The 24,518-nt window shown below is 39.1% G+C and overlaps 1 protein-coding gene across 1 annotated transcript in view; it reads right to left on the reverse strand.

The window, feature by feature from the left end:
- Nucleotides 1-24,518, reverse strand: part of RBMS3 (RNA binding motif single stranded interacting protein 3) — a 755,361-nt gene that overhangs the window by 8,701 nt on the left and 722,142 nt on the right. The window contains exons 15-16 of the mRNA XM_044678877.1: nt 7,409-7,545; nt 1,975-2,089 (exon numbers count right to left, since the gene is read on the reverse strand). Coding sequence (XP_044534812.1) covers nt 1,975-2,089; nt 7,409-7,545 — 252 coding nt within the window. The remainder of the gene's footprint in view (nt 1-1,974; nt 2,090-7,408; nt 7,546-24,518) is intronic.

Here is a 24,518-nt window from a genome sequence, read left to right on the forward strand (position 1 = left end):
GAGGAGGAGGAGGAGGAGGAGGAGGAGGAGGAGGAGGAGGAGAAGGAGAAGGAGAAGGAGAAGGAGAGAGACAGATCTACTTCACCATTTCTCAGGAGGATTTCTGAGTCATTGAGACACAAGTGACTTCTACCTGAGCCAGAGTGGCATAAATGAAAGAAAGTTAGTTTTGGAACCTGAGAATCTGGGTTCAAATTCAGTCTTTGACACTTAGGTTGGAGACCTTGGGAAAGTTGATTTACCTCTCTGGGCCACTGGATGGTTTCCTAGATCATTTCCAGCTCTAAATCTTTGAACCTAAGACTTGATTGTAAATAGAGACTAGAAAAACTCCACTCCTCCCTTAGTTCACTTCAACAGCATGTTGGGAGAGCCTGCACAGAGGGGTTAGAAGCCTTTACATTTGCTCAAGTCTTAACAGTGTGGAAAATCCTTCCTTCCACTCTGGCAGCAGGGAATTTCATTCCTCATATTTTTATTCAGTGCCTAGCACAGAGACCAGCATATAGCAAGGGTTTAATCAACAGTTCTTGACTGATGAATTGATAGATTTCAGCACATTATAGATTAAATGTATTTGATCCTCCCAACAACCCTGCAAGGATGTCAAGGCAAGCATTCCTTCCCCCAACTTACAGATGAGAAAATTGGGGCCCGGAGAAGTTAAATGTTTTTTTTTTTTTTCCTAGATCCCTTAGATGGAAAGTGATGAAGTGAAGGGTAGCATTGCTCTTCTTTTGATTCTATACCGATTTCTATCTGTCTATGTCTGCCTGTCTGTCTGTCTATATGTCTGTTATTTATCTCAATCTGTCTGTCTGTCTCTGTATCTGTTCATCTATCTGTCTCTATCTCTTGTCTCTCTTTCTTGTGCTGTCTCTCTCTATATCAGTGATATCTCTCTGTCTTTCTGTCTGTCTTTCTGTTTCTATCTTTCTATCTCTGTCTCTCTGTCTCTGTCTCTGTCTCTGTCTTTTTATCTGTCTCTCTCCCCATATCTATTTGTCTTCCTCTGTGTCTGTCTGTCTGTGTATCTAGCAATCTATCTGTGTCTGTCAATCTGTCAGTTTTTCTGTCTTTCTACCTGTTTGTCCATCTATATTCACATGTCTGTCCAAATGTAATGTCTTTCTGAGATCAGGGGCCACTTAATTCATTTAATTCTTTTTTTTTTTTTTTTGTCATCACCAGTGCCAAACAGTACCTGACATGTAGCTATCATAGTAGGAATTCAATCAATACTTGTTGATTCATTCACTAGTCTTTTAGCTGGAGAGTCAGTGTTCTTTCTACTGGGAGAGAAAGGAAGAGAAAAGAAGGAAAAGGGGAACAGAAGACTAAAGGAGAAAGAGGAAGCTTAAAGTGGCTCCATCAGAGTCTGATGATCCCGCAGCATGAGGAGGTATCTTGTTAACATGATGCATGTTGGGATGATCTCAGGCTCATAACATCATAGACCAGGATGGAATTCAGATGTCATTGAATCCAATTTCTTCTTGTTAGAGAGAAGGAAATTGAAGCTCAAGGAGGTCCAGTAGTTTCTTCACAGGACCATAGACTTGGAGGGAGCTCAAAGGTCTAATATGCCTTATTTTATAAATTAAGGCTCAAAAAAGAATTATGACTTTCTCAAGGCCACAAGATAATAATAATGATAATGATGATCAGACTAAGAAGAGTTAACATTTATGTCTCACTTTAAAACTTGCAAGATACTTTTAATACCTAAATTGATCCTAACAGCACACCTAGGAGGTAAATGCTATTATTATCCCATTTTTAAAGGTGAAGAAACTGAGGCAGAGAGAGGTTAAATGAATTGCTGAAGGTCACAACACAAGGAATAAGTATCTGAGGCAAGATTTAAACTCAGGGCTTCCTGATTCCAAGTCCAGTGCTCTGTAGTTGTGCCAACTAAATAAGAAGAGGCAAATGTTGAGGACATTTTCCACTGGAAAGCAATGGGTCTCATACTTCAGAACTGAATTTGGTGGTGATTTCTTTCCCACAGGTTCTATGGGACTTGACACCCAGAGTATCCCACCCTGTGTCCTTGTTTTCTGTTTCTGGCCTGCTCTGACTCATGGAGCTAATGGGGATATTATGGCCCAGAATGAATTCAGCTCATACTTGGCTACGCATGGACTGATTTGCCTCGTTTCCTCTTTCTGGCTGACTTGCTGAGGCCACATAAGGCCCAGAGGACATTGTTCTGGACAGCCTGGAGAAGCTTGATTGGAAACAGAAGGAGGATCTTTTTTTTTTTTTTCCTCAAGGTGTTTGAACACATTATCTATGGATAATGTCTCATAATAAAGTTCTGGGGAGCTTAGAGGCCCTTTCTTTGGGTAAAGCCTCACAATAAATCCTTTATGGGAAACTCATGGAAAGACGCAGACAAGAAAACCAGATGATGACAAGGCATTCACAGATCATTATGGGAATGTGGAGGTGGGTATAGAGAAGTTATTAGAATCTTGGATCTGCCTGGTAATCCCAATAAAACCTCACAAAGAGGCAGCCTAAAACTTCTAGGCAATAAGTGTACCCACCTGTAATTTTAACTTACAGCCTTGAGCTATTTGTCACAAATAACAGCAAACTTTCCCTGAGGATATGCGGTCGGATTGCTTCAAGTTCCCAAAGCAATGGCAGCCAGGTTTAATAATATTGGCAAAAAAGAACATCCAGGTCTGGATGTCTGTCATATCTATTTAACCTTTTTATGTATTTGCCTGCTCTAATCTATTTATTTATTCATGCATTTATACATTTTATTCATTCATTGGTTTGTCCATTAATTATTAATAGATTCTCTATTGTCTCTATGATCTCTAAAGGAGAGAGATTCTTAACTTTTTTTGTCTCTTGGACTTCTTTAGGAGTTTGACAAAGCCATCTTAGAATGTTTTTAAATGAACAAAATAAAATACAGAGGATTAGAAAGGAAATAGTTTTAAAAAAAAAAAGGAAAGGAAATCAGTTATATTAGAAAACAGTTGCCTAAATGTTCAACATACTCACACCTCCAAATTAAGAACCCTGGACCGCTAGGAGGATTCCTTGAGTTCCAGGATGTCTTCTCCACTTGTTAAGCTTCTCTGGGTTCTACTTATTGAAACTTCATGAGAATGATATCCTTTTTCTATGCTCATCTCCTTAACTGGTGGCCCAGAGGCAACAAGTAATAACAAATGGCCTTTCTTTGATAGGGCTCTTGGGTATTGAGCATCATGACTGACTGTGGTTGATTTCAGGATGTGGTCCATCCATTTGTTCAGAGTCCAGGAGGTCTGAAGGATCATTTTCAGGTTCCCTGAATAAACTCCAAAAATCTACTCATGTTTCAAAAAGTCTAGATGTTGAATTGCTAATACACTTATATAAGAGGAGGTAAAAAATGGTATATGGCTTGAGGTAAATTATTTTTTTCCCTAGGTTGGTCAATTTTATTTTTAAAAGAGAAAGGAAGTGGAAAGGGAGAGAAAAAGAAAAGGAAGATAGAAAAGGAAGACTAGAGGAGCGGGAAGGAATTATATCTTTGTAAAGTTTTTTATTCATTTGATGGAAACATTAAAAACATGGTAGAGGAAAGAGAAAGGAGAAACACAAAGGGATGGGGGAAAAGATATGGAAGAAAGGTCAAGGGGACCGGACAAAAAGATAGAAGAGAGAAGAAAGAGAATGAGAGAGATGGGAAGAGAAGATAGGAAATGAGAAGGAGGAGGAGTATGAGAAAAAGGAATTCTATATTTTTTAAGAGAGCAGAAAAAAGTAGACTTTGGTATTCAGAAAGTCTCTTGATTCAGGTCAGATAGTCTCATCCTCAGCCTTATCATGTGGATCCTTTATTATGGTGTCCTTATGCCCATTACTCTCACAATTGTCTTTTTTATTATCAATAACTTTATCAAATGATATAATCTTTTCTTTAAATCAGGAAGAATTTGGGAAAGTCATGCAGGACAAAGCTTACGTGTCACCAAGGATGCTCAGGAGTTTGATTGCTAAAAGTTAATTGGTGGTGGTGGTGGTGGTGGTGGTGGTGGTGGTGGTGTGCTTCATGAGAGTGTTCCAAATGAGGGAGGGGGGAGTCCCACTGCACTTAGCCCTGGGCTTGCCACATCTGGAATACTCTGTTCAGGTGTGGGTACTGTTTTCTAGGGAGGCTGTGGCAAAGCTGCAGGTGTCATTGACATGTTCAACATCAATGAACCGTTTCGTAGTACTCATCCTTCTTGGCCTTTCTGAAGCATCTGCCATTGTTGACTACCCTCTCACCATCCCGCCCTCCCTCCCCCCCCCCCCCAATCTGGATTTTCTTTTTTTGTTATGTTCTCTACTATTTTCTTCTTCTCATGTTGGGTCATTTATTCTTAACATCTTCCTCATCACGCCCAACTATGGCTGTATCCCAAGATTCTGCCCTGCATGTATTTCTTTTTCCTGTTCTCTTTCTTAGTGATCTCCTAAACTCACATGGGTTCAACATCATCTTTTTATGATTGACTATATGATCTATATATTGACTTTTAGTCTCTCTCCTGAACTTCAGGCTTGTATTACCAACTACCTTTAGATATTTCCAACCAGATTCCCATAAGCACCTCAAATTTAGCATTGGTCAAAACAGCTCCTTTCTCTGCCCAAACCATCATTTTTCAAACTGACCTACTGCTTTCATGGGAACCACCAGTCTTCTAGTCAGCCAGATTCCGAGTCTGACAGTGATCCTTGACTCCTCACTGTTCTTTACCTCACATATCCAATCAACTACAAAGTCTTATCACTTGTGCCTTCACTACATCTCCTTCTCTCTACTTATCCTATGACCATCTTAGGTAAGGCCCTTCTCACCTCTGGATTTTCCCATCAGGATTTGATTTGTACATTTTGTACACTTGTACATGGGTCATTTAGAAGGAGTTTGGGGAAAGGTGCTCATTGCACTGCTTCCCAACACTCCGCCATCTTGGCTCTGCCTTCCCTTTTTTGTGTAGACTATAGCAATGGTGCTTTGTTGGTCTCCTTTCCTCAATTCTGTCCCCACTGCATTCCATTATCCACACAGCTGCAGAAGAGATTATACTAAAGTGGAGGCCTGACTGCATCAATCCCCTGCTCAAAACTGTAGTGATTCCTTTTTATCTCTAAGGTGAAATGACTTTTTGGCATTGAAAGCCCTTTACAACATGCCTTTTACCTACCTTTCCAGACTTCTTATCCCTGACTCTTCTTCACATACTCTCTGTTGCAGTCAGACCAGCCTAATTGTTGTCCTTGATAAATGACATTCTGCTTTCTATCGCCATACTGTTGTCAAAGCTGTTCTCCATGGCTGGAATGCATTCTCCTCTCCCCTCTGCCTCTCAAAGTCATTTATTTCCCACAAAAGACCTTCTCCAGGAACCCTCTAGCTCTCCTTATAATGCTTTCCTCTGCAAAATCACCTTATATTTATTATATATTCTTTTTTTTCACTCATGGACATGTGTATATGTTCTTTTCTCCAATAGACTGTAAACTCCTTGGGGACAGAGACTGCTTAATTTTTATTAATGGTTAAGTAATTTTACTTACTATTCACATCATACCTAAAATTCCTACTTTCATTATTTTATTATTAATAATGTATGGGGGCAGCTGGGTAGCTCAGTGGATGGAGAGCCAGGCCTAAAGATGAGAGGTCCTGGGTTCAAATTTGGCCTTAGACACTTCCTAACTATGTGACTCTGGGCAGGTCACTTTAGCCCCTTTGCCTAGCCCTTACTGCTGTTCTACCTTAGAATCAATACACAGTATTGGTTCTGAGACAGAAGGTAAGGGTTATTAAAAAAAAAAAAAAAAAGAAATGTGTGAGATGGGTATTAAAACAACTTACTAATGTCCCACATTTTTGTAAAGCAAGGTCAAAGGTTGAAAAGCCAAGAATTAAGAGACATTGTGGTAGGTGTCACTGATACCCTCCTATGTATAGTTACCACTGGCTTAGAGTCAGTAAGACCCATGTTAAAATATGTGCAATTTCCAGCAAATCACTTAAATGCTTATTGTTTCCTTGTATTTAAAATAATAAAGTTTAATCCTAAGGTCCCTTTAAGCTTTAAATCTAGGATCATCTACTAGTTGTGAGTCTCTAGGTATGACACTTAACCATTCAAAGACTCAGTTTTCCAGTTGACAAAGTTGAGAAAATAACAGCCCCTACTTGACAGGAGTATTGGCTGATGAAATTAATGTCTACAACTTTGCTACTTGAAATCTGATCTATTTTCATTTCTGTGCTTCTCTTTCTTGTGTCATCACATGTCACCGCCTCACTCATTGCTTCTTCTCGCTCCTGCTCTTCTTTCTGCTACTGTGATGTTTGAAGGGTACTCATTGTTAAGAAATTTAAAAAGCGTGCAGAAGAGTGGTGAGCTCTCCAGATGGAAGGTGCTTCAGGAGTGACAAATAAATAAGGTTCTCTAGGTCACAAAGCATTAAGAAGAGGCAACATTTTCTCTTTGTTTTCTTTTGTCTTATTGATTTATTTGAAGAGCTTTTGCAGAAAGTTATATAGACACATGGCAGAGTCAGTGATGTCTCCTAGAACTTCAAGTTAATCATATCTTTAGCTTACAGGTCTCTTTTCTTCTTCTCCTTCCTTCCTTCCTTCCTTCCTTCCTTCCTTCCTTCCTTCCTTCCTTCCTTCCTTCCTTCTTTCTCCTTCCCTCTTTGGAAAAGAACCAGTGGTAGGGGGTTTTAATTACAGAAATTCCTCAGATGAGCTAATCTTTGTTCTTCTTCTATTCTGAGTTCTGTGCCAAAAAAAAAAAAATTAAAAAAAAAATAAAGAGGTTGAGGGGACATTACAGTTTATGTTGAAAGTGAGCTCAGACCCTGGGCCCCTAATGTCGTCCATTCCATTCCCTCACAGAGCACTTTCTTCCAGCATTCTTGACCCCAGATGAGAGGAACATTCCTGAGAAGCAGATTGTAAACTCAAAGGGGGCAAATATTGAGGACACTCTCCAAATGTTCCCTGAAACAGAGATAAGGTTCTGAAAGAGCCAAAATATTAATTCTTCTTCCCCTTCAACTTTTTTTTAAGTTAAGAGAAATTTAGCAAGATAATTTGGTCTATTCAACTACTTGAAATATTTATTCTTAGAGATCATGGAAAGAAGATGAAAAGAATAGGAGGGACAATGTGAGGGGAGAGAAGTGAACATACCAAGTAAGAGAGGAAGCAAATGGTCCAGAGTTGGAAATGATGATATAGATATATAAAGAGTAGTCTTTATATAAAATTTGAACAAAGGGCTAATTATATTATTCTTACTACACAAAGTGACAGCTTACATGTGCACTCATAATAAAACTGTGTTCTATGTAGCCTCAATGGTTACCCCAGTTGTGTTAGCACTCTGAAGTTTCTTGTTTTTTTTTTTTTCCATCCAGAATTGAGACAGTTAAATGGAAGGACTTTATATGGAAATGAACACATACCATATATGGAGAGCCATAACTAGGGTGGGGTGACTGGTTCTTGGTCCCAGGGCGCTGAAATTTAGAGGGCATGAGCATTTAAAATAATGATTTTTAATGACTGTGCAACTCTGAAATTAATTATATTTACATTTTAACAGTAATTACACTTTTAGCAGTATAGATACTAGTTAGTATGAATAATTAAATAGATATTATAGTAGATAGAATGCAGGATCAAAAGTCAGAAATATCTGAGTTCAACTCCATCCTCAGATACTTCCTAACAATGTGACCTTGGGCAAGTCACTTAACCTCTCTCTGCCTCATTTTATTTGTAAAATGAGGATAATAATATCACCAACCTCCAAGAGTGAATCAAATGTAATAATCTTTGTGAAATGTTTTATGAAGCACTATATAAATGCTAGTTATGATGATAACCATGAGGACAAAGATCCTGGAATAGATTTTTATTGCCACTCTCTCCTTCCTCATTGCAGCATCCTTGAAAGAGTTTAGAATTTCCATTTCCTCACTATGGAATTATTTTCAATATCAGAGAATCTAGAGATGTCAGGTAGCTGAGAGGTAATCTGGCTAACAAATCATATCTGGGAAGGCTCTTAGGAATCAGCCAATCTAACTCCCTCATTTTATACATGAAGAAATCATTGTTAGAGATGGGAAGTGATTTGTCCAAAGTCAAAGAGGTAGTAAGAGATTGAGTTTGAATACCAATCCCATGACTTTAATCCTTTGCACCACAGATCTTCCTTATGGGGTCAATAGCATAGACTTTATCCAGATGATTGAAGGGCATATTTAGTCCCTCTTGCCCTAGGCACCAAGTCTGCTAGTAACAGCTCTGCTTTTCTAATAGCAGATAACTTTTTCTAATAACATAACCATTTCCATTTTGCCCTTTCAGTGTGACATGGAGAGGACTGCTAGTCATCAAAGGCTTTATGCCTATGAGGTATACACTCTGGTTGGTCTTATTCAGGCTGGAAAGACTGAGTCCATATATCATCCCAAGCCTTAGTGGGAAAATGTAACCATCAAGACAAAAGCTCTGGTTTTTAAACTTCATAGATGACTCCACTAAAGTCATACGTTTTGGTTTTACCATGACCTCTGGTTCTCAGTAACTATGCCAGAAATGTTGTTAAGTCCTATAGAGTAACAAAGGTTTCAAATATAGTATTAGAAATGAGTTAGATAACTGTCATCAAGGGAGAATTCCTATTAAGTACAGAGAAGATTAGATCCAGAAAATTGGCCACTCGGTAATAATTTATTTTCCCCTAGCTATAGCAGTTTGTACATTTTTTTCTTTTAAAAATAACAGTACACAAGGGTTTGTGAACTACAGTAAGAGAAAGAACATCTGTAGAACTGAAATCATGGTCCAGGGGTCTAGATCAGTGATTCACAAAGTGGGTACTACTGCCCCCTGGTGGGTGCTGTAGTGATCCAGGGGGGCGGTGATGGCCACACTTTTTTTGTATTACATTCTATCCTGAGTTCAATAAATAGTTTCATAATTTCCAGGGGGAACTAAGTAATATTTTTTTTCTGGAAAGGGGGCGATAGGCCAAAAACGTTTGGGAACCCCTGGACTAGATGAACACATATGTTTTCTATGGTCCGTGGCTCTTTTCTTTCAGTTTTCTCATCTGACAGGAAGCCAGAGTGAAACAGGAAGAACATGGTATCAGGGGCATGTAAACATCTCCACAAAGACTAGGGCCTCTTCTCTTACATATAGCATTCGAAGAAACCAAAGGTAAAGTAAAAAAAAAAAAAGTTCTCTTCCTACTTGTCTTCAGGGAGTTGAGGGGTAAAGAGAATGCAATAAAAAAATGCATGGAAGTGAAGGAGGAGTTGCAGGAGTTGGAGAAAGAGGAAGAGGAGGAGGAGGAGAAAAAAAAGGAGAAAGAAGTATACCACTGGTACCAGCTCAAAAAAGGTCCCATTCAGGATGTCCATAGGATCATAGATTTAGAGGCATACAGGATGTGAAAGGTCATTTAATTCTAGCTCCTCATTACACTAATGAGGAATTTGAAGTCCAGAAAAATTTAAAAAATGTGGTCAAAGTTACAAGGGTGCAAAGTACAGAGGCAGAGTGGGCATTTTCATCCCAGTAGTCTGATTCCATAGCCAGTAAATTATGAAGATCCTAGGTCTAGAGATGGGAGAGACATCAAAAGACTTCTAGTCTACCATTTCATTTTAGAGATAAGGAGAATGAGGCACAGAGACTCAGATATTTAAACCAATTTCTCTCCTTCAAAACTCAATGCCCTCTCCTTGGTATCATGCCAACTTTTTACAGATTCTTACTATTTTCAATGTTGAGCTACAACAGTTGAGATTTCAAGAATAAAGATCTCTAGGACATTACATATTCATGAAGGTCTTTATGTTCACTTTAATGTCTTAGATGTGGCCAACTGAGACACTTTGCTAATTAATCCAAAATCACAAGGCAGCTATGGCCTATTTGGGGAACTGAACATAAGAACTCCAGTCTTTTGTTCTAACTCAATAACCTATCCTTACATCTTTCATGCTGCAGGTATGGAGAGATCAGTATATAGCTAGAAAAGCTTGTCAAGAACCCAGTGGCAGAGACCATATGGCTTTATGGACAGAATGCTAGACTGGGAGTCAGGAAGATCTGGATTAAGTTCCTTTCTCAGACACTTAAAGCTAAGGGAAGTTCTCTGAGAATCAGTTTCCTCATCTGGAAAATGGAAATAATTATAGTACCTACCACACAGGGCTACTGAAAACATTAATATATGCAAAAGTACTTTGTAGAATTTACATCAATCAACAATGTATTGTGAATCTCATTCTCTATAAGATTGCCTTATTTCTACTATGGGAGTATCTTGTATATACATATGCACACATCATGTTTATCTTCATGTATTTCTAATTGCCTGGGCATCTAGGTGGTGCAGTGGATAGAGTGCTGAACCTGGCATCAGAAAGACTTATTTTAATGAATTAAATATGGCCTCAGAAACTTACTAGCTGTGTGATCCTGGGCAAGTCATTTAACCCTCTTTGCCTCATTTTTCTCATCTGTAAGTGAATTAGTGAAGCAAATGGCAAATCGTGCTAGTATTTTTGCCAAGAAAACCTCAAATGGAGTCATGAAGAGTTGGAAAAAATTGAAAACCCCTGAACAAACTCTTATCTATGCATCTACGTATCTATCTATCCATCCATCCATCAATCCATCTATTCTATCTATCTATCTATCTATCTATCTATCTATCTATCTATCTATCTATCTATCTATCTATCTATCTACATTTCATTTCCCTCATCAAAATGATGACAAGGCAGGAAATGTCTTTTTCTGTTTTTCTATTCCCAACACTTAGTACAGTACCTTAGTAGGTATTTAGTAAATATTTGTTGACTAATAATTATGATAATTATTCCCACCACTATCACCTACTAGTACAATGTTATTTGCCAGGGAGACATTACTGGGGGCGTCAAGTAGACTGTTCTCAGCTTCATCTAAATCCTTTCAAACCCACCAAAGCTTCCTGTTATAATGTCACTTCCTGGGCTGGAAAGAGAAAAATACGAGGGAAAAACTCAAACAACTTGATGTCCCTCTACTACTACTACTTCCAATAATGGCAGGATCCAAACTTCAAGTTTGTGAAAATAATTAAAGAAAAAAACTGACTTAATAGGAGCAGAATCTGTCCCAGCAGGACCATTAATAGAGGATAATAATGCTGTCACTACATGACATCCCTAACTGAATTATGTGGGCAAAAAAGAGTCTTGTTGGTGGAGGGGGAGGGGAGATTATAGCTGTCCCATCCCCAAACATCCACCCAGGCTCCCACCCATTCATTGCATTGTTTATTTAAAAAGTGAGCCAGGGAAGAATGAGAACAAGCATTTGAATGTGTGTCCCTCCTCTCTCTCTTATTAAGCCAGACCTCTAACCTACACTCAATACACATTGGAATACAGGAACTATAAGACACCAATAGAGTTTATCATCCTGGCATTTCTTTGGGTCACTCTTTGACTTTTTAAAAAATAAATTGTAATTCTATCTTTTGTTTTTTTGGGCTTAGATTTCCCTCCTTTATGTTATCTCTACCTAATGCAGGGGGTCATCCTTTTTTAGCTTTTATTTTTAAAGGAAAGAAGAAAGGTAAGAAGGAAGGGGGGAAAGAGAGAGGGAAGGAAAAGGGAAATAGGGAGGGAGGGAGGAAGTAAGGAAGAGGAGTAGGAAAAAAAGAAGATTCAGCAAAACTGATCCTTACATTAGAAATAGAATTTTAACAGCAATAACAAAAACCACCTGATATTATAGTCAGCTTCAAGCTTTGAAGCAAACCTCTTATGAAATTCTTCAATTATTTAGGGTAATTATTACACTAGATAAGTAGTTTATCTATTCTAAAACTTAGTTTTTTAATCTGTAAAATAGAAATTCTTGAAGTAACAGGGGTCACCATGAGGTTCCGAGTAAGTAAGGTAATAACTCTGGAGACACTCTACAGATATGAATTATTTTTATCAGTGGGCCAGATATTTCATTTCTTTGGTACAGGGCCTTTAAGATGAGGAATTCCTTCCTCCAAGGTAGATTGATACTTGCTTTGTAATTTGTAGTCATACTGAGTGTTGCCTGGGGGCACTAAGAAGCTAAAAAGCATGCTCAGGATAACATAACCATTATGTGTCCCTGGAAGGAATAAGCATTTATTAAGCACCATCTGTGTTTCAGGTAATGTGCTGAGTACTTTACAAATATTAAATCATTTGATCCTTACAACAAATCTGAGTTAGGCGCTAGAATTATCTCTATGTGTCATTAAATGGAAACAGACAGGCAGTGGTTATGTCACTTGTCCAGGATCTCACAACTAATTAGTATCTGAAACCAGGTTTGAACTCAAGTATTCCTAACTCCAGGGCCAACTTTCTATCCACTGTACTATCTAGTTGTCTTGACATGGGCATTGTGAAGAGATGGCAGGGACCCCGCACCCCTTAACTCTGGCAGGCTGTGAACAGGGAAATTCCCTTCCCCCTTCCTGCCCTTGTGACTCCCAAGGTAAAGACCATTATCCTTGGACATCCTTTAGGTGGAGATAGACAAAAGAGATACACCTCCCTGCCACACCTTGATAGCCTAAGCCCAGAGGATCCCAGACAGACCCTCCCCACCCACCTAGTACCTGAGTGCAAGAAGTCAGGTCCACACCCTTGAGAAGGATACAAAAACCCTTGAACTGGGCCATTGGGGAGCTGCTGTGCCATGTCCCAGAGGGCCCTCCTGAGTTGTTCCACTCTTGCTGTCTTGCTGGCCATGGATCCTATCTTACTAATAAATCTTTCTTTTTACTTTTAAACTAAGCTTGGAGTCCTCTCATTCTTGAGAAAGGTTTCCTTCCCAAACCCAGGGGTCCACCATTTGTACCCCTATAACAGTCTCAGTGACAGGTTTTGAACCCAGGTTTGGAGTCTTAGTTCAGTTCTCTATCTTTGTGAATGTTCCATGTGCTGCTGAAAAGAAAGTGTATTCCTTTTTGTCCCTATTTATTTTTCTCCATATATCTATTAACTCTAATTTTTCTAGGGTTTCATTCACCTCTCTTATCTCTTTCTTATTTATCTAGATCTGATAGGAGAAGGTTGAGATCCCCACTAAGTATGGTTTTGCTTTCTATTTCCTCCTTGAGCTCCACTAGATTCTCCTTTAGAAATTTGGAAGCTATACCATTTGGGTACTGATATTTCTTCATTGTTTATACTGCCTTTTATTAGGATGTAGTTCCCTTTCCTATCTCTTTTAACCTTATTTATTTTTACTTTGGCTCTGACAGAGATCATGATAGCCACCCCTGCCTTCTTTTTCTCATTTGAAGCCCCAAAGATTTTGCTCCAGCCTCTCATTTTCACTCTATGTATGTCTGTCTGTCTCATGTGTGTTTCTTGTAGACAACATATGGTAGGATTTTGGTTTCTAATCCACTCTGCTATTTGCTTCTGTTTTATGGGCGAGTTCATCTCATTCACATTCAGAGTTATAATTATCAACTGTGCATTCCCAGACATTTTGATTCTCTCTCCTAGTCCTGTCCTTTCTTCTTTCACTGTTTCCTTCTATACCAGTGTTTTGTTTTTTTAATCACTTCCTATAGTCCCCTCCTTGTTATACTTCCCTTTCTCCCCCCTTCCTTCTTATTTCCCTCTTACTGTTCTTTAAAGCCACATTGAATTCCCTTAAGTTCTTTGGTCTATAAGCAGAATTCACCTCTTCCCAGTGCCACTGTACCCCCCCCCAAAAAAAAAAAAAAAAAGAGGAAATGGATACAAACTGTTGTCAGAGGGTTGTCATTGCCAATTTCTATTCGTGTTACCACTCAAATATCTATCTGGTCCTTGGTGACTTCTGTGAGATAAACATAGTACCTACCAGTGAGGAGAAAATGATAGTTTATCTCAGTTTCTAAGTAGCTACACCTTTGAAACTTGATCATTGCACTGTGTCTTCTCCTCCACCAATGTTCTCTACTTCTTGAATGCTACATCAGGGTTGAGAGGTGGCTTTGGATTTTCAAAATTAATGCTGGTGAAGAACCATCAGGAAAGGGTCCCCAAGGTGGTCTGGCTTCATGGTGGATATGCCTATCAACTGAGGGTCATCCAAGCCATTTAAATGTATAGGCTCATCTTTGGACAGTTGGCTAATTGGGGAAATAATAACTATCTGTATGTCTGTCTATCTATCTAGTAATTATATTTATTATCTAAATATTATTTAGTTTTGTGAACTGATTTATTCCTTCATTTGTACATTTGTTTATTATCCATTTATTTATTAATTCTCTTATTCCCTGATTTATTGGTTCATTTATTTAATGAAGTTGTAGGAGCTCATTAAGGCAGCTACTAAGACATAGAGTGTTTCTGTTCTTCATTGACAGAGTCTCCACATACAGGAAATTACTCCCCTAATGAAGTCTACTTTCTTCCCAAACTTGGCCTACTGGAAGTTCATTGCACATACCATCATCTTCCTCAGTGCTGTTGTCTAGTGTCCCTAGTACGTGGAATGTTCTCTCTCTTCATCATCACATTAAGGTAACCCTAACTCTCTTCAAGGCTCTATTTAAATGCTACCATACACAAGAAGCCTTCCCTGTTTGCCCTACTTGTTAGCACTGCCAGCAATTATTTTGTCTTTGATTTGCGTCTTTTGCATCCTTCATACCTACATATAATCCTCCTCTCCCTCTAGCAGGATAGAAGCACTTGAGCTTATGGACTTCCATTTTTATTTTTGTTTCTCCAACATCTATAACATAGTCTCTAGGACATAATGAGTGTTGAATATATTTCCTTAAAGTAATTTAATCAATTTATCAATAAGCAAACATTTATTCCACCTCTATAATGGACCAGACACTTCACCTATCAAAAATGGGAATAATCATGCCTATTCATGGGGCATGATGAAGAATGGACTTTGGAAACCCTCAAGCTCGAAAGGGATGAGTTCTTGTGATGTGTGTTTCCATTTAAGCACAGCCAGATATCAAACAGGAAATGAGAAACCATGTTGTTACAAGTCAATAATGACAAACAAAGGAAGTGAAATGGAAATCTGACACTGACAATGTTTACTGGAACTTCCCATATTATATAAACAAACAACCTAAAATGTGAGACCATTTTGTTTGGAAGGGAGGAATTCACAGATGTGGTATATGACATGATGAAAAATGTCTGAGTAATGGGACAGCTGAACCTTGTAAACAGGACAGCAGCAGTTGGGGACACTTCCAACACAAGAGGGGAAGGAGAGGTACTCTAAGTACCAACTCTTAGGAAACAAAAAAAAATGAGGGGTTGGACAAACTGGGTAATGCAAAGGGTCTTTCAGGAGGCAGCTACAAAAAGAACATTTTAGGGAGACTGAGAGGTCAAGAATGATTTTCATCATACTACTAAAACATTTTTAATTCTGATATAGTAAATATTGATAGATGTAACCCACATAAACAAAAGCTTTTTGGAAGCCTCATTAATTTTTGAGAGTAGAAAGGAGCATGGGGGCAGGTAGGTGGCTAAGTAGACTGAGAACCAAGATCAGAGATAGGACATACTGGATTAAAATCTAGTCTCAGATACTTCCCAGCTGTAGGATCCTGGTCAAGTCACTTAATTTCCATTGCCTAGCCCTTACCACTTTTCTGCCTTGGAACCAATAGGCAGTATTGATTTTAAGGCAGAAGGTAAAGATTTAGGAAAGAAAAAAAAGAGTAGAAGGGAGTTCTGAAACTCCAAAATTTAAAAAAAAGAACCTTCTTATTCAAGGTGATAGGTGTCATCTCCATCAGGAAGCCTTTCCAGATCCCCTGGCCTTTGGGCAGCTAAGTAGTGTTGTAGATAGAGATCCAGGCCTGGAATCAGACAGATTTATCTTCCTGAGTACAAATCTGGCCTCAGTCACTAACAGGCTGTGTGACCCTGGGCAAGTCACTTAAACCCTGTTGGCCTTAATGACTTCATCCGTAAAATGAGCTGGAGAAGGAAATGGCAAACCATTTTAATATCTTTGCCAAGAAAATTCCAAATGGAGTCCCAAAGTATCATACACAATTGAATGACAATAACTCTCCCTCTTCTCCCCCAAATATCATGTATTTCCCTTCTATTTTCATATTGGCTCATCCTCAAGTAGAATGGAAGCTTCTCAAGGGCAGGGATTTTCTCATTGTTTCTTTTGTCTTTGTATCCCTAGTGCCTAGCTCACAGAAAATATTTAATAAGTGCTTGTTTCATTGGATTGAAAATAGCTTCCATTCTTCTTGGATTTTGGCTTTGTTGTATAACTTAAACTTTGAATTCTCACTCGGCTCCCTTGAATATTTTTCTAATGTTTCATAATTCCCCAAGAATTACTTTTTAGCAGGTCACCCAATTTAAATAAACTCTAAGCATAAATTCCTTTCTCTGGTGGAGTACTAGTTCTAGGATCTGCTTAAGGTAGGCAGAATAGATTGTTAGTGTGGAGTGATTTGTTGGACTTTGGAGAAAGACCCTCCTCAGTCTTTCTTGGCTATGTCGTACTATCTGAAATAATAATTAATAATAATAATATCAGCATTCACATAATGCCCCAAAATGTATAAAATTCTTTACATATAGTATATCATCTGATCATCACAGCATATCTGTAAGGTAGCTACTATCATTATCATCCTGGGGAAACTGAGGTAAAAAGAGGTTAAGTGATGGCTAGATTCACACAGCTAAGAAGTATCTGAGGGAGAAGTGACCTCAGGTCTTCTTATCTCCTTCCACTGTACTACCTGGCTGCCTCAGACCCATTCATTATGAAATAATTGTTCTTCATTTTTTTTGAGCAGAGGAATGGCATCATCATATATGTTTATTAGGAAATTATTTCAAATACATGGAAAATAAATTGGAGAGTAGGTAGAAATGGAAGCAGGGAAACCACCTAGAAGATTAATTGTCCAGGTTAGAGGCAATGAGGTCTTGAGCTGGGTGATTTCTTGTTAATACAAGTGAATAGATTTGGGTGGTGTTACAGATATAGAATCAATAAGATTTGGCAATGACTGGATGATCTGAGGGGTAAGGGATAGGGAAGAGTCCAGAATGATTCTGGATGATAACAAAGAATTGTAGAACCCTCAACAGAAATAGAGATATTGAGAGAAGAATTGAGTTTGAGAGGAAAGATTTTCAGATCCATTTTGGATCTGTTGAATATTCTTTTTTCATTTTTATTTTTTAGGGGAAGTTTTTTTCATTTTTTATTGTCCTATAAAACATACTTCCTTATTGGTCATTTAATGGTTATTCTTTAATGTTAAGGTACTGGGTTTCAGACACACCCCAATCCTCATCCTGACTAAAAAGTAAATGCTACTGAAGAGGGTTACAAAATAAGCCACTATCAGCTGTTAATACTTCAGACATTAGTCAGCAAGATGATGGATGACTTTGGAAGGCTGGAGATGATGGTGCTTGGGAAAGGTGAGTTTTGAGGGAGAGAGGAGGGCATGGTAGGCTGATGGCCAACTTGGGCAGGCTTTGGTCATTTGAAGTTAAGGAGTAGAGGATAAGGGAGATCAATGGGAGGCAAGGGGTGTTTCATTGTTGCCTAGGCATCCTTAGTACCTACCCAGTAAGGAAACCATAGGAGAGGCTTAATAGATGCTTGCTGATTGATTGGTTGGTTGAGTAAATAAGGCACAGAAAAGCTGGTGGGGATGAGATAAATAGCCTCCACCTAGTTCATAATTCTATGTAGGGTATCTGTACCTACAAATCAAATTCTTTTAGGTTCTTTTATAACTCGGTACTTGGGGGTAGTAGATAGAGAAATAGCCTCTATATCAAAAAGACACAGATTCTAATCCCAACTCTGAACCATATTGGCTGCATCACCCCTGATATTTCCTTTAACCCCTCAGGTCCACACATAACTCCCAAAGCTTGGAGATTCCAGTGCAGGTGCTGATTTAGATTGTTGGAGGGAATTCCCTCATTGGGAGGTCTCGAAACTATTGAAATAAGTCAATGATCAAACATTGATTAATTACTTTGCATATTCCAGATTCTGTGCTAAGGGCCGAAGAGAGGGAATAAACCTTCTGTTGAATCTACTATGTGCCAGACACTGTGCCGAGGATCATGGGGAGGGAATAAACCTTTCTAAGGTAGGTGCTATGTGCCAGGCAGTGTGCTAAGAACTTTACAAATATGATCTCATCTGATCCACAGGATAACCCTGAAAGGTGGGTGAAGATGCAAAGAAGAACAAAAAGCAGTTCCTGTCCCCACAGAGCTTACAATCTAATGGAGAAACAACATACATATAAATGGGTCCAAACCATAGTGAATAGATGGAACCCACAATCAGGTTCAAAAATTAAAAAAAAATTCAGATTCTGCAATAATCTACCAAGTTGAATTCCCTTCCTCATCCAACACTCTTGCTGTTCCAGTAAATAAGCACTATAGCTGTAAAAAAAAAAAAAAATCTATATGAATAGGCCTTGTGTGTGCATAACAAGCCATTTCTGAAGGTTGCTTTACAAGATGCACAATGCCTGGTATCCAGCCCAAGTTGGCCATTTCTTTTTTGTGGTTAATGCATAAGGCTTCATTTTGAGGAAGGAGAAGGGATATCCCCTCAAATCCATGAACACTAGGTTAATTCCTTTTCTAAACTGCACTTGCCATGGCTTTATATACAGTAGGTGCTTAATAATCTATTCTTGAATGAATGAATGAATGCAAGGAATACATGGGAAACAACTTGGGAGGGCTCTTAGGGGAGATAAATGCCCAGAAACAAAACTGTTTCCAAAGTCTAAATGCCATTCTTTGCTGAGCCTCTTTGCAAATAATCAACAACAGTTCTAATTGGCAAAGGAGACATAGCAGATCTGTGTACAATGGAGGGCGACTGATGTGTGAAATGAAGGGCCCAGGAGCTAAAGGCTTTGTCTCTCCATTTCCACAAATTTAGAAACATAAACAGCAAAAAAAAAAAAAAAAAAAAAAAAAATCAGGATTAGATCTTGCCAGTAAGGAAGAGAGCCTTAACATCCAAGTGTAGTTTAATCCTCTTAGCTGGCTCTGGGCTCCAGAAGAAACTGGAAAGGGCCAATTAAGCAATCGTCCTAATTATCAGAGGCTTGTTGGAATGCACCACGGAGGCCCAGATTTGTTTTCATGACATGGATTGTTTTAATTTGTACATGATATATTGTCTTAAAACTCTATTTTTTTAAAAAAAGGATTTTTGTCATGACAAATTCATTAATTGCTGGGAGAAGGCAAAGCTTAGCCTAGAGGGATCAAGTGTAGAGGAAAATGATGGCAGAGGGCCCCTTTCTGTTCTGCTAAGATGATGAAGCCTATAAACAGTGGAGATTCCCACTACCCCAATGGATGGTATAGAAGCAGAAGATCTCTTTGCAAGGCTCAGAGGCCCTTTATTCTACAGGTGTTCCCTGAACAGCTTACCAGGTTGGAAATGGGGAGCTATGATTTATTGACATTTGAATTTGGTGATTTACATGATCCTGACATTTCTTGAGAAAAGAACACTGAATTTAGAGTCACAGGAAAACAGTTCAATTTCAGCCTCTAACTCTTAATACCTATGTGAGCATGGCCAGGGCCTCTGGGCCTCAGTTTCCTCATCTGTAAAATGAAAGAGTTGGACTAGGTGGCCCCTACATTCCCTTTTAGTGATAGATCAAGAAATTCCCTATACTTTATATTAGAGAGAGGAAGGGTATCTTAACAGTCATCTATTCTAATCCTCTCATTTTTTTTTTCAGTTAACAAGCTTTTATTAAGTATATAAGTATAAAAATGGTTCCTTGAGAGAAATCACAAAAATCTACATGGTCAAATCTTCATAAATTGCTATCACATAGGAATTTCAGGTTGGGTCCTGGTAAAGACACAGTATCACAGTGTGTATGGTACTAAGCATATATAATACCAATTTTCTTTTTTTTTTTTTTTCATTCTTTTCTATTAATAGAATTTATTTACAAGAATCTCATCTCCTCCTCACATCATAGAAGGCATCCATCCTCTGGGAGCCAAATATGTATATAGACATCATGTCTTTTGCTTTCCATTTTTCAGTTCATTCTCTGAAGGCCCTCCGTTTAAGAAGAAAAGAAAGAAATAGGAATTACTTGCCTCAGATTTCTTCAAATAGAAGAGTCAGGATTTGAATTCAGATTCTCTGACTCCAAATCCATCACTCTTTACAAGATGCCATGCTGCCTAAAAGTAACCATCATCAGTGAACCTTGTGCGAGTTCCTACTATATGTCAGGCATTCTGCTAAGCATTGTGAATACAAAGTAAGGCAAAAACCAGTTTCTGTCCCCAAGAAGCTCATGTTCTAACAGAGAAGTCAACACACAGGCAACTCTATACATACCAGATATATATTATAGAGCTGGAAGGAATTCAGAGACTATCTAGTACAGCCCCTTCATTTTACAGATGAGGGAAATGTGTAGATGTTAAATGACTTGCCCAAGGTCACAGAGCTGGTAAGAAAGTAGAGGGTGGTTTGAACCAAGACTTTCCTGACTCCAACTCCAGCCCTCCATCTATTATGGCACTTTGCTTGGTACCTCAATGTACTGTCCTGGTGAGCTCACCCATGCACTGGAGTGGATACCTTGTAAGGTTGTTGTAAGACTCATGATTCATGTAAAGAATTCTTCTCTTCCTTCAAATTCTCTATCATGTCCAAGATATATTATCCCGAACCCATTTCCCACCTCTTTGCTCTTTTGAAACCCTTAAGACTCCATATAAATGTTAGTTTTTATTGTTAAGTCATTGTCTTGTTCAAAAAACATCAATAGCTCCCTCTCCCTATTGATTATAGGACAAAATCAAAAATCCACAGCCTGGCACTTAAGATCAAATCCCCACCTCCATGCCCAACAATTTGACTCTAACCAATCTCTCCAGACTCATTCTGCATCTTCTTCTCTTTGCCCATATTTTTAATGTTTTAGTCAAACAGAGCTATTAGTTTCCCCCTTAACTTGATTTTCTCTATTCCAGTGATTCCCAAAGTGGGCGCCATCGCCCCCTGGTGGGTGCTGCAGCGATCCAGGAAGCAGTGATGGCCACAGGTGCATTTATCTTTCCTATTAATTGCTATTAAAATTTAAAAAAAAATTAATTTCCAGGGGGCTAAGTAATATTTTTTCTGGAAAGGGGACGGGAGGCCAAAAAAGTTTGGGAACCACTGCTCTATTCTCTCTTTGTACATTTGCCCAGAAGGTTTGGGTATTCATCCCCTCCTTCATCTCTGCTTCCCAGAATCCTTCTTTTCATTCAAGCTTCAGCTGGGGTACCCTCTCCTCTGGGCCCCTTCTCTGAGGCTCCCCATTCTGAATTGCTCTCTCTATTTCAAATTATTTTGCCTTTATCTCTCTAAGTATTTGCTGTATCCCTGACATAGAGTGTAAACTCCTTGAGGGCAAGAACTCTTTCACTTTTCTGCTTTTGTATTCTACTTTCCATTCACCCTTTGTCTTGCTCATAATAGGCACCTATTATGAACACATCAGGTTTAATTCTTTCTTTTGATTTGTCCCACACTGGAAACCATGTTATAAATGGCCAGGATGCAAAAAGCAAAGACCCAAAATATGACTGAAAAAGTGATGATATTTCTGGTTTTCCCCAACCCACTGATTCCTTTCTTTTTCCTCCCCTAAGACTAGCTGGTAGCGGCACATTTCACAATGTCACCTAGGAGACATAATCTGCCCTGGGGATGCACTAAACTGTAATTTGGCCTTCAAGGCTTCCAGTGCATTCCTTCTCACATATTCTCTATCATGTCCAAGATATATTACCCCAAACACATTTGCACTTGTTCCTCCAGTAGGAGCAGCTCATCTACTTAGTTATCCTTTCCAATATCAACTATTTTCTATCCATATGTTATTATTTTCATGCTATTTGGATTGGGGCATGAAGTGTGAAGTCTTCCCCTTGGCATGCTCTTGAAGCCAGAGAGATCTAAGTTCAAATCCAGCCTCCAGCAATGACTTGCTCCAGGGTCACAGAACTAGTCATTGCTGATTGGGGCCATTCACAGAGCTGACCTCTCTGGTGCTTCTGTGGATCAAAGGCAACACTCCCAACATGGTGATGCTCTGCCAAGCTGAAGATCTTGTGCAAAGGGGAGCTCCTTGTTTATAACAACAGCCCCAGACCGTCTCTCTTAATTGCTCGTGCTCCAGCCCTGCTTCCTTTGGGAACAAATCTCCAGGCCTCTGAACAGGCAGGGAACAGATGGGCTTTGTTCTGGGCCAAGAAGCCAAATTCCAGGGCTGTTCTCAAGGTTCTTTCAATTTCGAGGGTCCTCCGGAAGGCAGGCCTGGGGAGGCAGCTGTGCTTTGGGCTCCCGTAGCGTTAGCCGCTCTCATTGGCTTGATTGCTAAATGGACTGCGCCAGAAGCATTCATCTCAGGCTGATGAAAATGGATGCCAACAGATGCCTCTGAAGGAAAGATGACGTCTTAGCACATGGGAGGGGGACAGAACGGAAGCGAGCCTTGCTTAAACTAGCCAAATTCACCAGCATCCATCCTAAGGATGCTTTTATTTTTATTTATTTATTTTTTAAACCCTCACCTTCCGTCTTGGAGTCAATACTGCGTATTGGCTCCAAGGCAGAAGAGTGGTAAGGGTGGGCAATGGGGGTCAAGTGACTTGCCCAGCTGGGAAGTGTCTGAGGTTAGATTTGAACCCAGGACCTCCCAGTCCCTAGGCCTGACTCTCATTCCACTGAACTACCCAGCTGCGCCCTGTAAGGATGTTTTAGAAGAATCTCTAATTTCAACAGCACAGAGTAGTCCTGGTGTGGGAACTCCTTCCATTAATTCAGATCCCAAGCCATAGACAATCATGTGATTATATACTTAGAGCTAGAAAGGGCCTTCAACACTATTTAGTTCAGCATCTTCAGATTTTACATTTTTACATTTTACATTTTACAAATGAGTCAACTGAGGCCTCGGAAAGCTTAAGTGACTTGCCCACAGTAGCACAGCTAATAAGAATCAGGAGCACTATGAGGACCCATATCACCTTCAATCAAATCCTTTTTCCATCCTCTTTCATCTTAGTGCCTTTCAAAATTATCTTTAGTTTCTCTGTGCCTTGTTTATACAAATTAATACTAAGAGCTAATATTTATATAGTGTTTAGTGTGAGCCAGGTATTGTGCCAAACACATTACAATTATTATCTCATTTGAATTCTGACAACAGCTCTGAGAGGTAGGAGCTATTATTATTCCCATTTTACAGATGAGGAAACTGAGGCAGGCAGCAGTTGGGTTCAATGACTTGCTAGTTAGTATCTAAGGTTAGATTTGAACTCCCGTCTTTCTGATTCCCATCTCACTCTGCCATTTACTGTCCTTTTCATGCTGCCTCTCTCATCAGACTGAGATTCTTGAGAGTAAGAACTATTTTTTGTTTGTTTTTCTTTTCATCTCTAGTTCTTAGCACATTGCCTGGTATATAGGAGGCATCTGATAAATGTCATGATTCCATAGAGGATGGGGCAGAGATATGAGCTGGACATGTGATTGCATTGACATAAAGAGCTCTTCGATGACTAAAAGGTTATCTGACTTATACATAGTCACAAAGCCAGTGTTCTAATAAGCTAAGAAACATCAAGAAAAATTCCAATAATCACCAGCCAGAGAGAAGTCAAGAAATTCAGACTTTCTAAAGATTAGTCAAAAGTATAAGAGAACCGATAGAGATGCAGCTAATTCTTCTCTACGAATACTGAATACTATTGATTACCACCGGAATTCTCAGTAAAAATAAAAAAAACTTTTAGGTAAATATCTCAGGGAAATACAAATCATGGCTGAAAAGAAAAAAAAAAGAAGGGGAAAACCCTAACAAACTTTCTCACCAGTGAGATGGTGGCTTGTTTAATCGCTGCTGAAAATCCTCTTTAAGGCCAGCTTGCCCTGTGGCCCCTGGTAGGCAGACAGGTTCCCTCTAAGCTCCTGATACAATAGAGCATCTCTAATGGATTGGGTATGGCTTTTTTTTTTTCCATTCCATTAATGAAAACAGTTTAAGGCCATTACTTGTGCTGATCACCATTGCTGATAATAGTAATGGAGTATCAGGATGGGGACCTTCATCGACAGAGCCATGACAGGGAATGGGGAGAATACTAGAATTGGCGTCTAGGGGAAAACATCCTAAGTGTGCTTTCATTTGTGGGGATGGGAACAGGGCAGAGAAGGGAGAAAGCAGGGCAGGGAGAGCCTTATCACAGTGGCCTGCTATATTGTACCTTTCCATTTTAATTGATAATAATAATGAGAACTAACATCGATATGTGGTGCTTACTATGTGCCAGACATTGCAGTGTTACAATTATGATATCATTTGATCCTCCTAGAA

Source organism: Gracilinanus agilis, chromosome 5, assembly GCF_016433145.1.
Source record: "Gracilinanus agilis isolate LMUSP501 chromosome 5, AgileGrace, whole genome shotgun sequence".
NCBI lineage: Eukaryota > Metazoa > Chordata > Mammalia > Didelphimorphia > Didelphidae > Gracilinanus > Gracilinanus agilis.